This window comes from Paroedura picta, chromosome 9, assembly GCF_049243985.1.
Source record: "Paroedura picta isolate Pp20150507F chromosome 9, Ppicta_v3.0, whole genome shotgun sequence".
Classification (NCBI taxonomy): Eukaryota; Metazoa; Chordata; class Lepidosauria; order Squamata; family Gekkonidae; genus Paroedura; species Paroedura picta.
Window position 1 is genome coordinate 47,440,019 of NC_135377.1, and position 13,376 is coordinate 47,453,394.

At 42.7% G+C, this 13,376-nt stretch overlaps 1 protein-coding gene across 12 annotated transcripts in view; it reads right to left on the reverse strand.

Moving 5' to 3' along the window:
- Positions 1 to 13,376, reverse strand: part of DLGAP1 (DLG associated protein 1) — a 338,129-nt gene that overhangs the window by 95,258 nt on the left and 229,495 nt on the right. For all 12 annotated transcript variants that reach the window (XM_077352686.1, XM_077352684.1, XM_077352681.1 and 9 more), the window contains one exon: positions 1,105 to 1,282. In XM_077352686.1, coding sequence (XP_077208801.1) covers positions 1,105 to 1,282 — 178 coding nt within the window. The remainder of the gene's footprint in view (positions 1 to 1,104; positions 1,283 to 13,376) is intronic.

Below are 13,376 nucleotides of genomic sequence, written 5' to 3' on the forward strand. Positions count from 1 at the left end.
CTTCACTTCATTTTGTGCCAGCTGGCCTTCAAGCTTTTGCATTCCACTCCAGCAGTGGGTGTATTGGTGCAGTAGGAATGAATTCATTTAGTACTGCCAATTCTAAGTATTCAGCAACCATGTGTCAGCTCCCCAGATAGGGAAAGTGTCTGAGGCTAAGATTCTTTAAAAAATATTTTTGAATTCACTTATTTTGCTTCTGACTTTGAAGTACTGCAATCTGTCTGTCCAAGTCTTGCTCTTTCATCCAAGATCTAGGATCAACAGTAGGACTAGCAACTAACCAGCATATGCAACAGCATTACAAGATTTATCCATAAAATCTCCAGAACAAGCAAGAGCTGTGAACATTACCACAGTTCCTTATTTTTGGCAATATTTCGCTGTGAATGAGAAGGCGCTAAACACAATTTCATACCACATAATTTTAAAGACTACCCACCTAGGCAGGTGTTCTCTGGATAGCACAAAGGTATATAAATGTTATAAATAAAACAAAGCAATATTTTGCCTCAGCCATATGGAAATAGACAGATATGGGAATTAGTACAAATGGGACTTTGGTGTGTTGTTTCTTTTCCAGTACAAGCAAAATGCCCTTCACAAAGAAGGGCCTGTGTGTGTATGTGTGTGTGCCTGTGGAGAGGGAGAAAACATGTATAGTACAAGGATCTCTAGTAGGTTGCAGTGTAAATGACCTCCCTTGGAGAGGACTGGTTCCTCATTTTTGGATGGGAAGCAATTTCTGCCTTTACTACAATTGCTTTCCTTTTCCCAGTAGATGTAAAGGGCAACCTTTCATCCATAGGAGAAAGAGCTAATTCCGGAGCTGACTAAACCTGCCCTCTACTCCCTGTAGTAACCAAAAAACAAGCCTGCTTTTACATTCTAGGTTTTTGGAATCACACTACAGTGTGACAAAATGTTTGGAACTTGGTTATTTTAAAATATAACTAAACAGTTCAAAATATTATGAAAATTCTTTTCTTTGCTTTGCTTTTATAAAAAAAAACAATTCAGTGCTTACATGCACTCTATGGTCATAGGAGCAGGCTGGAGACTAATGTTGACTTTGTTTTCTAAGCCATGCATCATGTCACTCACCTGACTAATAGTGCTCATGGCCCTCATATAACTCTCATTCCGGGAACGGAATTTGGGGGAAGTAAGCAGAGTTGCAGGGTCAAGGCTATCCAAACTCCTATTGATTGACACTTCACTCACTGCCCTCAAGTAACTGTGGCTCCGGATCTGAAGTTTTGGAGAATGCTCACTGGATATCCTTGAAGGGAAGAAAGCAGGAAGAAGTCATTCCATCGTATCTACATTTCTTATCTTTGATAGGCAATGACAATATTTTGTAAAATGAGTAGACGGAGACTCGCAGAAGAAGACATCACAAGCAACCCGTGGCCATTTATAAACTCAGTACAGTACAGGAAGTGGGTCATGCCAGCTCATTTGCCCCAGTCATCGTCCTTTTAATCCCGAGCAGAAGCCTGTCAGAATGGCATCATCTGCATTACATTTATTGACAGCACCAAGGCTTCTTGAGATAATAACTACTGAAGTGCTCAGTTCCATGGACTCTTGACAATACAGCAGTAGGCATTTTAATGTAATACATAGAACTGGCAGTGGTTACCATTTTCTGCAGAGGCAAAAATTGGAAAACAAAAATATATTGACTTAAAAATCCCATTATAGTTTGTTTTCCAGATGAGAATAACTAATGTGATCAAATCTCTTCTGGTCTTGATCACTGTTCTACTATTTCTAGTTTACAAAGATGAGTGCAGATGCAGAAGAAGACATGCTGGAAAAAAATATTAAATAATCTCAGTACTAGAGGAAGAGGAGTCGCTTTTTATAACCCACTTTTCACTATCCAAGTGAATCTAAAAGTGGCTTACAATTGCCTTCCCTTCCTCTCCCTACAACAGATACCCTGTGAGGTAGGTGGGGCTGAAAGAGCTCTGAAAAGACTGCTCTGTGAGAACAGAACTATCAGGACTGTGACAAGCCCAAGGTAACCCAGCTGGCTGCATGTAGAGGAGTGGGGAATCAAACCCAGCTTGCCAGATTGGAAGCTGCTGTTCTTAACCTCTACACCACGCTGGCTCTCTATCCTGGAAGTCATCAGGGGTGAACTGAGAAAAAGTACTCCTGGAATTTGCTCTGTTAGAATGCACTGTTACACACAAAGCAAATTTCTGAAGGAAACCTGATATTTGGTGGTGATCAAAGTGATTTACCTTATCAGATGCCCTTCCTTTTTGCAAAATGGAGGAAGCTAGGACCTTTCAAACTCTTTAAGGAGACCAGAGATATTTGCAGAAGATGTGGCTCACTGCATTCAGAAAATCCCAGTTTCAATCACCTGCATCTCCAGTTAAGGATAAATGGTGATATGAACTGCTACAGACAGAAACATTTTCTCTTCTTTTTAAACAAAAATATTTTGAAACACTGCCTGGTTAAAAAACCACACACACACATTAGTCACCTGTCTTATCAAACTTCTCTTTATTGCTACTCAGCATGCGTACAGCAAAATTTGCTATAAGGCAAGTAACCAAGGCAGTATCCTTTTGTTAAATTCAAGCCAAATGATTTCCTTTGTGAAGTCCTCTTTCCCCAAGCATAAGTGGGCACCTGTGCTGCCTACACATACCTGAAACCTTTTGATTTTGGTGGCTGGCTTGTATTACAGATGGTGAACCATTCAAATGATGGAAACTGGCCAGCAGGAAAGGATGTCTCTGCTGATTATTTATAGCTATCAACAAAGGATTCATATTTATAAAATAAAAAAATGCCCTTAGGCTGTTAAGCAGAACATCAGTAAACACTGGGGATGACTCAACAAAGGAAGTCATGGACTGGAATTTCCAAGACCTGAACAAGGTTCTTAGCGATAGGAAGTTTTCAAAGTCATTATTCAAACTGGAAGTGACTTGACAGCATGCAACATACACACTTTCTGGAAACAGTATGTTATCAAGAGTGAGATGCTGCTTTCACTACCCATAAATAAAACAACCGTGTCTAGTAAAGTCTCATTAATAAATGTGACAAGGAAACTCTAGGCACCTGTTGAAAGATCAGGGCTCAAAGTTGAGGACTTGGAGGGGAAGGTACAAATGCTTCTGTAACTAAGAAGGTAAGGCCCACAGTTGAGATAAATAGAATGAAATCTCTACATGCAAGAAGAAACTTCAGAACAAAGCTATACTTCCCCATTTATTTAGTTAGAAAATGTATATGCTGTCTTTACAGAGACTTGCTCAAGTAAGCTTATAAAGTAAAACAATGCAATGAAATAATAAAACCAATAGCATAAAAACCAAGCAGGGCATAAAAGCAGCACAATCACTCAGCAATCAAGTATTATATCCATAAAACAGTTGTCAGGATAGAAACAGACCATAATAACAGCTAAAAAGATGGTATCTTTCAACTGAAAGTCTGGGTAACAAGCAAAGTTTTGGCATTGCACTTAAAGGAAAGTATGGTAGGAACCAGGTGAGTCTCAAGAGAGCATCACCTTTCAAGTCTATAATGTGTAATATCCCACGAAAGACCAAGTACAGCCTGTGGCACAAATCAGAGGGACCCTTAAAACTCTATGCAAAGGCTCTGATTGGGTATAAGGTGATATTTAAGCATATTAATATGCTTCTAATGTATGTCATGTTATTGTACTGTTTGCTTTTATCTCTGTGATTGTAAACAATATTTATTGTAATTTATATAGTTACCCGCCTTGGGTGCAAAGTTGCTCAGGAAAAAAGTGGACATATAGACACTGTATATAGGGAAGTGAGCATGGAAGTAAATAAACAGAAGTAGACAACACTTTAAATAATAATGTGCCTCCACAATCTGAAGTTAAATTTACAACTGCATTACAGCAATGTGAAATGAATCTGTGTCATAGACGCCAACAATGCACACTTATCCAGCTAGGATGCCCAACAATGGTCCAGAGCCATAAGTACAATATTTCAATACATACAAACTAGGGATGCCTTGGGATACATTGGATCCTCCAGAATTACAGCTCATCTCCAGAATACAGATATCAGTTACCCTGGAGAATACCGAGTAGACTCTACGGCACTGAATTCCACTGAGATCCCTGTCTACCTCAGGTTCCATTCCCAAACTTTCAGAAGTTTCCCAACCTGGACCTAGCCACCCTACCCCCATTCCCCACTGCTGGCCAGAGGGGACTGGTAACCATACTAGAGTTTGAGCAATGCATCCTTGGCAACAAGCCATTGCTGCTCAAACAAATACAAGACTAATTTCTGAAGTAGCTACTTGATAGTTAGATGTTTGTTGCAGTGACATGCATGTGGCAACCAAGCATCTAAGGTGGATTAATAAGACTCAGATATAGCTGAACAACCCCCACGATTGTAGCTGTCTGTGGTGGCAGCCAGTTACAAACATGTTGTCTAAAAGTATCCAAAGAGAAAGCTGTTCCTGAAACAGGAACATCACACTTTTGTTTAACCTTTAAAAGCTGTTCTGTCTTCCCTCACTGGATTTACAGAGTCCCATCTGCTCCTATCTTTTAACTGCTCATCCTGTCAACACTCAGCAAGCAGGTCAAACTTTGACAAATGCAGAATAGGCCTTACAAGATGAGATACTTGAAAGGTATGCAGGAAAGGAAAATACTGTCAAAAGAAAATGTAAATAAAGGCCTAAAAACAAAGCACCGAGATCCTGGGACTTCCTGTTAGCATGTTCAGATGGAGTGGCATGCATGTGGTGAAGGGAGGAGATGAAGGTCTATTTTGTATTTTCTTTGTCATCTGCCTACATACATTTTCCTGCTTTTCTCCTTGTGGGTATATGGGGACAGAGGGCTGGCAAGGAAAAGGTTAAATAGCTCTGCACCTAGTCTGAAACCATCACCTGTGATTCTACTGATAAAAGTGGAGCCAGCCACAAAATGGATGTTATGGCTTCCCTTCAGACACAGAGTGAAGATCTTTGTGATATGTTTCCAAAGCAACATAAAAAAAATCTGCATAGCCAATAAAATGTTGAACGGCCAATCCGAAGCCTTACTGAACAAAAGTTCCAGTGGGCACCGTCAACTTTCTAAGAGTTCTTGGTGGGCAAGGAGTTTTTGGTGGGTAAGCAGCATGGCCCCTACAGGCACCATGTTGGGGATCCCTGATCTAGCATGATGCTCAACATGTGTAAGTTTACGACAAAAGTAAAAGGAAAGCAGTGCATGATCCTCTCTCAATTATGGAAAGCATTGGACATGCCAATGACCATATTTCTTTTTAATTCTGGGAAGGCTCAGTTGCCCAAATCCACTTGCTGTAAAGTAAAATAAGCGGTTAGAATGTAAACAAGGAAGAAGCCCAATAATAACATAATTGTTATAATTGCAATCATGGAGGTCATTGGACAGAAGTAACTGTGTTGCTGCTATATTTGGATTACATGAAGCTGGATTGTGGGCCAAGGAGTCATCTCAAAGAAAGCTGCTGGGCCAGAAATTTTCACAGACATATTTTCTTCTTTAGAACTTGCTTCAGGCTTTCTTTTAAATGCCTCCTATTACATACAAGTACTATCCTTTATTTCAGGGGTAGTCAACCTGTGGTCCTCCAGATGTTCATAGACTACAATTCCCATGAGCCCCTGCCAGCGTTTGTGGCAAGGGCTCATGGGAATTGTAGTCTATGAACATCTGGAGGGCCACAGGTTGACTACCCCTGCTTTATTTAGTTGCTTCACAATCAATCTATTAAAAACTGTGATGCACACCACCGCTCCCCAGAAACTATACATGGAAGACTTCTAGTTCTCTTTCAAGTCGAGCAGCATGCATAAGTTTACCAACCCTGCTAGAAATCATTTAAGAGGAAGATTACACTTCAAAAAGAGCATGACAGAGAAAAGATGCCACTGGTACCGAGACAAAAGACACCAGTAGTACCCGATCATCTTGTTTGAATTTTATTTAAAAAATAAGAAAAAGTTCTTCATATAGATCCAAATTGTGAGCTTTGTTAATAACTGAATCCAGTTCTGAGCTCAACTCTACAGCCATTCAGTGAGTTCATCAGCTGCCATGATTTGACTGGTTTCACATCAACACACACACACACCTTGTTTGTAAAAATGTACATAAGAATACCTTTCCAGGAAGCTTTGTACGGGTTGACCTTTTTGCCAAGAGAGTCAGAAAATAATTTATCTGCAAAACACATCAGCTATAGTTGAGGAGAAGGACTTTTGGTATTTTTGTTGTTTTGCTTATTCAGCAGTAAAATAATTATCATTACAGGTTATTGCTTAAATACAAGAAGTCACAAGTATGGTGGCATCATGTCCTATGTGATGCCAGTCATGTGGCCTGGGTCTTTCTCCTGGTAAGTCCCTCCCCCAATCCTCCGCCTGTTGCCAGGGGGGACCTGGCAATATCATTCTGGTCTGTCAGTTTGCAGAAGGTGATAGCCTGGGATGGGCAATGCCACAGCAGATGTTCTGTCTGACTTTCAGGAGGAGATATTCTATTTCTGTCTCCTGGTATGAGTCTGACACCATAACCATTTCCAGGGGGGCTCTAGGCTCTTCACAACATCTTCATAAAACTCAAATGGAATCACATTAGGTTAAGTAATTTTATATATGTATTAGTTTGAAAGCCCCTTTATAAAAAGGGGTTTTGAAAGGGGAGAAGGCGCGTGAGTCCAGCAGGGAGGGAACCCCCAGCAGTCGCGCGGTCTGACGCTGCGAGAGGCGCTTCGCGCCTCTCACCGCGTCAGTCCGGGAGCAACTGCGAGCCGCGCTGCGCGCGGCTCGCAATTGCTCAGGCTGGGAATCGGAGGGACCAATCGGCAGGCGCCGATTGGTCCCTCCGATTGTCTGTCGTGAGGAAGGGTCCAACTCGGACCCTTCCTCATCACGGACAAAACCCACCTCTAGGGGGCTTAACGAATTATTTAGTCCGTGGCACCCGTGGCGCCACAGGCTGTTTAAAGATAGTTGAATTGGTATTGCAAAAAAATACACCTTTTGCATTTCTGCAAGTACAGAACTCTGGGATATTATTTGTAACAACTGGGAATACTTTTGTTAATATTATTATGAACTGATATGGAGTGACCCTCTTTGTTAAGGTCTCCTATTCTTCCTAGCCTCTTGTAGTGCAGAGTGGTAAGGCAGCAGACATGCAGTCTGAAAGCTCTGCCCATGAGGCTGGGAGTTTGATCCCAGCAGCCAGCTCAAGGTTGACTCAGCCTTCCATCCTTCCGAGCTCGGTAAAATGAGTACCCAGCTTGCTGGGGGGTAAACAGTAATGACTGGGGAAGGCACTGGCAAAGCACCCCATATTGAGTCTGCCATGAAAACGCTAGAGGGCGTCACCCCAAGGGTCAGACATGACTCAGTGCTTGCACAGGGGATACCTTTACCTTTACCTATTCTTCCTAATTTTCCCGCATCTGTCAAGATAGTTTGTCTTTCAGATGCATGAGTAACAATTTAAAAAGTAAAACCCTTGATTCTAATCCTTTCCTGAGTCTTGAAGACTCCTTGGGTCTGGGGCCCAATTCAACCCCTCCCAGCATGGCTTCAGTCCTCAGCCACTGCCTTCCAGATGGCTGTGAAGCTCCAATGATGCTCGTGCACCTTGTCAATGGCAAAGCAAACTACATGCAAATCTACAAGAAGGCCATCACTGCAGGTGTGAAAAAAAATTCACAAGTATGTCTATGGCCGATCCTTCATCATCATGGGTCGCAAGTGGCTCTTGGGCCTTTTCACGACAAACCGAGAGACGCCACAGATCCTGTCATATTGCATTCTGCGCTGGTCCATTTTTATTCATGGGTATGACTTCCAGCTTGTGTACCACCCCAGGAAATCTATTGGCCACGCTGTCTGCCACTGTTTGTTGTCCATACATTATCGTCTCCTTCCAGCAGCATGCTGGTCCTGGATACATTGCCTCAGCTGCCACTATGCACTGCAGACTTTTGCCACCCACTCCTCCAGAGACTCCTCTCCCATGTCCTCAACTGAGTGTGGAGGAGGTGGCCTAGTGGTAAGCTATATCTGGACTTTAAGACCTTTGTTGCCCAGAAGACTGAACTGTCAATGCATAAGGGCTGCAGGTAGTAGTCCTTTTCAAGCTGTGATGGGACTGGAGGCCTTCATGAGGGCCACCCCAGCATAGTCTACATGAAGGCATTCACCCGGAGCTATGCCTGGTGGCTAGTTATTGACAGGGAGGTTGAAGCCTGGCTGCCACAAGCACCGGTTCAGCTGTGAGAGTCCACCAAGAATTCCTGGTCACAACAGTATGTGGACTTTGCCAGCCCCTTTCAAGGACATATATCCCTCATTGTGGTGGACTCCTTCTCCAAATGGCTGGAGGTGTCTATCATGATCTTGGCTGTCAGCATCAGAGTTGTGTAATTGCTCCTTGTAACACATGGGCTGCAACACAACATCATATTTGACAAGGTGGTCTAATTCACCTTGGTAGAATTCAAGGCCTGCCACATCAGGCATGTCACATTGGTTCCTTTCCATCCATCAACAAATGGTCAAGCAGAGCACATAGTCTGCACTACAAAGGATGCCCTCTCGCTGGTAACCCAAGGGGACTGGCACCAACACCTATCAAACTTCCTCACTTAGCAACACGTCACCCTAATATACCCCACTGGGAAGAGCCTGCCGAGTTGCACATAAGTTGGTGCTTGGCCACATTGCTGGATTGGCTGCACTGTGATCACAATGCTACCTGAGCTCTCAGCTGGGAGGAGACAACTGCACCATGTTCCATTGCACCAAATGACCCAGTCTAAAAAAGGAACTACACAGATGGGCCCAACTGGATTCTGGCAATGGTCATCAAGGCTACTGGACCCATCTCCTACCAGGTCCAGTCACTGGATGGCTGCATACTTCATTGCCACATGGATCAAGTACAGTAATCCAATCCTGGACCTGAACTCAGAAGAACCCCAGCCCAGCTCAAGCATCTATGGCCATCCCTGGGGACTTGCCATCTCCAATGCCAGTACTAGCCTCTTGGGAACACCAGGTTCCTGAGCCAGTGCTAAGCATCTCAGTAGCTCAACCAGCATCCCAGGAAGCCATCGGACCTGCCCCTGTCCCAGAACTTCAGGACTTGGTCCACTGCCTGGTACCTACAGGACTTTGTCATCACTTGCTTAGTGACTATCTTAGGAAGGAGGGGTGTTGTGTATGTAGACCTGCAAAGGGCCTGAGCTTGAGGTCTGAGGCAGGATCACTCTCCTGCTATTGCTATTCGCCAGTCAGTGGTTGCATTCCGACTGCCAGATCCAATTAGTTTGAACCAATGACACGCACTGGCGGAAATCTTCTGTTGTCTCTTGCTGTATATATTTTGAGTGTTTTGTGGGGTTTTCCTTGGTTCAGTTTTGGTTCCCTGTACTTTAGAGCTGGGGTCAATAAAGAGCTGAAATGAATTCCCAGTGTCCTGGCCTCAGACCCTATCGTCTATCAACCATGGCCTTTCTAAACAAAACTGCAGGGTCAAATATAATTTCCTTTATGAATCGTAGTGCCTCTATTGTGGCTTCTTTTTGCAATGAGTAAACATGAAGTGATTAATAGCTGCAAATTGTATTCTTGTTTTCATCCTTCAGGTTACATAAACCAAGCTGAAATTATGGGAGGACTATACGCTACAACACACACAAATATTACATTCTCTTTCTGATGGTAGCAAATCAAGTGCCAGAGCATGCCCAAATCAAACTGGCATTCATTGTATTTTACAGGTTGATATACATTTTCTGGGTGTGACAATTTTCTCTTACTGTCCATAGGAGATTTGCAATATAGACCGAAATAAAAACAAGAAAATCTTTTCAACTGTAGCTCTTATTCGCAATCATTCTTTTTAGATTTCTAGTTTTATATTCCATCAAAGCTAGTCTCAGTCCAGGTGCTCCTCTGCTCTTTCTCAGCTGTGACAGATGCTGGGCAAGGAAACCATACCTTGTGATGCTCCAGCACTATAATTAACCTTAGTGTATCATTTTATGGAAGAGGAAGCTATTAAGATTGCCTGTGATGAAAAGAACAAAATGGTACTTTGAACAAGCAGTCCCCTTGGGAACGTTACCCTCTCAGTGTGATCCAGCCACGTGATTTGACAAGTGAAGACAAATATATTGCAAAATGTCTAAATCAAATGTCTCAGAGGTTTTAAAATATATATATTTTAAAGTCATAAAAGAGATGTCATTGGCTCAGAGTTATGCCTGTACAGCATTTTAAGAACCTTCTTAAATATTCAGTGTAATTAATTTTCACTAAAATATAAGCTGGATTCTTAGCTTTCCGGTGGTGGAAGCAAATCATTCCTGCCCTTTCCCCAAGCAAGCCAATTAATTTTTATTCAAGGTATAAGCTTTTGTGTGCATGCACATGATACATGATATGTTCCTGAGGAGGTATGTACATGAAAGCTCTGGGCTCCGTGAAACCTCCCCAGTCTTTATCTTACATCCTGCCTTAATGAGCTCAGCCACAAGCTATTCCCAGCACTGCCATGGAAGCAGGGAACCAGCCATTTCCATTGACCCCAGGGGGTGGCATTCTTTCATAGTTACCACACCTGGGAAAGGAGGTGGAACCTGGATGTCCGTCCTGCCTCCTTTCTCCCCCCCTTCCTCCTTGGGTGTAGCAGGGAGCCAATGGCCAGCTGACATAATTTCCGGCCTGGTTCCAGAGCTCCTCAAACCCTGAAAAATATTTCAGAGGTTCCTCCACAATCTAAAGGTTCAAAAAGCCTGGCTTATATCTTGAATAAAAATCTGTTGGTCTTAAAGTGCCACTGGCCTTGAACTTTATTCTGCTACATAGGACCCACCTGAATCTATCTACTTCGCAGAGTTCTTGTGAGGACAACAATGTAAGCTGCTTTGGGTCTCCCTTGGGGAGAAAGGTATGATATAATAAGGGAACTAAGTAAATAAATTATAATTTGTTGACACTGAGGCAGATTAACCTTTATTATCATGCATGTTAAGGGTGGAGGGGAGAGAAGCATCCTTTTACTCCACTATGGGGAAATATTAACTCTCTTGTTCTGTTCTTAATAATAGCCAACCCAGAGTGCTGGTATGGTTCTGTTCACAAATTATCTGAAAATCTTTCTGTTTAGTCACTTCCTGTGCTGTGGGAGTGGCCTGGAGATGTCATATCCAGTGAGAGTGTCTGAATAATGTCAATTATAGTGACACGTCTTCTGGTGGTGTGGCAGGAGGGCGTGGCCTGCTGACATCGCTTTGGGGTTTCTCGAAGCCTGAAGAAAGTTACAGGGTTTTTACAATGGTAAAAAGGTTGAGAAAAGGCTGAGTTAGAGAAATGTAGGAAAAGACAATAAAATCAGAGTCCAGAAGCACCTTTAAGATCAACAAAGATTTATTCAAGGTGTGAGCTTTCGAGTGCAAGCACTCTTCCTCAGACTAAGAACTCCCTACATGAAGCGAATAAAAATGCTTTTTGCTACTGCATCTAGGCATAGCCTCTCACAGCCCATGTCTGGTGGTAGGTGATGACCCAAGCCTAGGAGCCATAGTGCCAACTCCCACCTGGGAGGGAATGGCCCAGAAGGCCCCCAACAGAAACTACCTGGCACAGACAAGGAGTCCAGGAAGCCTCAACAGGCCAGTCAGGCTTGGGGGCAGTTAGCAGAAGGCCAAGGCCAATGACAGGAAAGCCCAGCAGTCAATGATCTTCTGAGTTGCAAAGGAGGCCTTGCCAAGGAAGCGCCTAACAGGAGCACTGCTGGGCCAAGGCAATGCCCATGAGATGAATACGTCTACCAGTGAATACTAGCCATGGTGACTGTAGGAAACCTTCAGATTTAGAGATAGTAAGCCTCTGAAGAAGAGCACTAGGAAGCAACATTAGGGAAGTCTTGGCTTCAGTGCCCTGTTTGCTGTTCCTCCAGATCAACTTTTTTGTTACTATGCGATACCAGATACTGGACTAGATGGTCTACTGGTCTGATCCAGCAGAGAATCTCTTATGTTTTTATGAACTAAATGTGCAACCTTCCTGGATTATCTTAACACAGCCCGCAGCGCATGGTGCCGCGGACTAAATAAAGCCATAAGGGCTTAGTGGGAGGAGTTAGGGCGGGCTCTGTCCGGGATCAGGAAGGGTGCCGATTGGCCCCTTCCTCCGGACAGACCATCGGTCGGGCCAATCCCCGCCTTGCCGACAAGGAAGCAACTGTGAGCCGTGCAGAGCGACGCGTCAGGCTGCCAGCAAGGGAGCCCCCAGCAGCCGCACTGTGCGTGGCTGCTGGGGGCTCCCTTGCCTAGCACCTGCTGTATTTGTATTACAGCGGGCTTGATTACTAGTATTTTATAATTCTGGTGGCTTTTCTATACACATACATACCAAAATACAAGGGTTGTTACCAAGATTTTGGTATGCAGATATATACTCCCTTGTAGGCAATGCCTCTTGAATTGTGCTGGATATTAAAAGCTTCATAAGTAACAATCTCCGAGATTTTTTAAATGCATGAGCAATACTGCTTTTATGGAAACAAGGCACAAAAATGGTGATGCATATTCTGTCTATCTTGAAGACACTTCAGTGAGATACATAACTTGTACAAGTATGTGTTGCTGCTTGATTTGTGTTTTGGAGCCAGAATATCTTCACTGTAATCTCTACTAATTTAATCTAGTCTACATTTTCCCCACCATTTCTCTGTATTCTACATTGTATTAATTTAATTTAAGTTTGTAACAAACTTTGGCCATATGCAATAAAAATGTTATAACAACATTATAACAAGTATCACTATTAGGTTCTTTTTGTGATAAGCATTATTGATAGAACTGGACCCTTGACAAATTATTACAAACAACAATTTGAAGCCCATGCCTAAAGTTCTAATCTTGTATCAAATATGAAGGGAAAACAGTCCAGAAACAATGATTATGATAGCATAGTGGAGGAGATGTTGTTATGGATTTCACTGAGGAATGCAAATAGGAAATAAAACACACAGTCTAGTCTTGAAAGTTATTTTATCCTTAATTAGATTTCTTGAATACTGTCCAATAAGAGCCTTGAACATTATTAGGGAATGATTTTGACAGGATACTACTTAATTAACACAGTCTGCATTATCACTGGTTTTGTATGAAAACATGATTATATCCTGGGATTGAACTCCAGTATTGCTTGGTGCTAACCTAATAGAACCAGGATCAGTTCTAGAGGGGCGTCAGGATATCATTTAGGTTTACAACAAAATAAGTGTTTATTATTGAAGATCTGGCTGATATGAAAAAAGAGACTTACTTCAT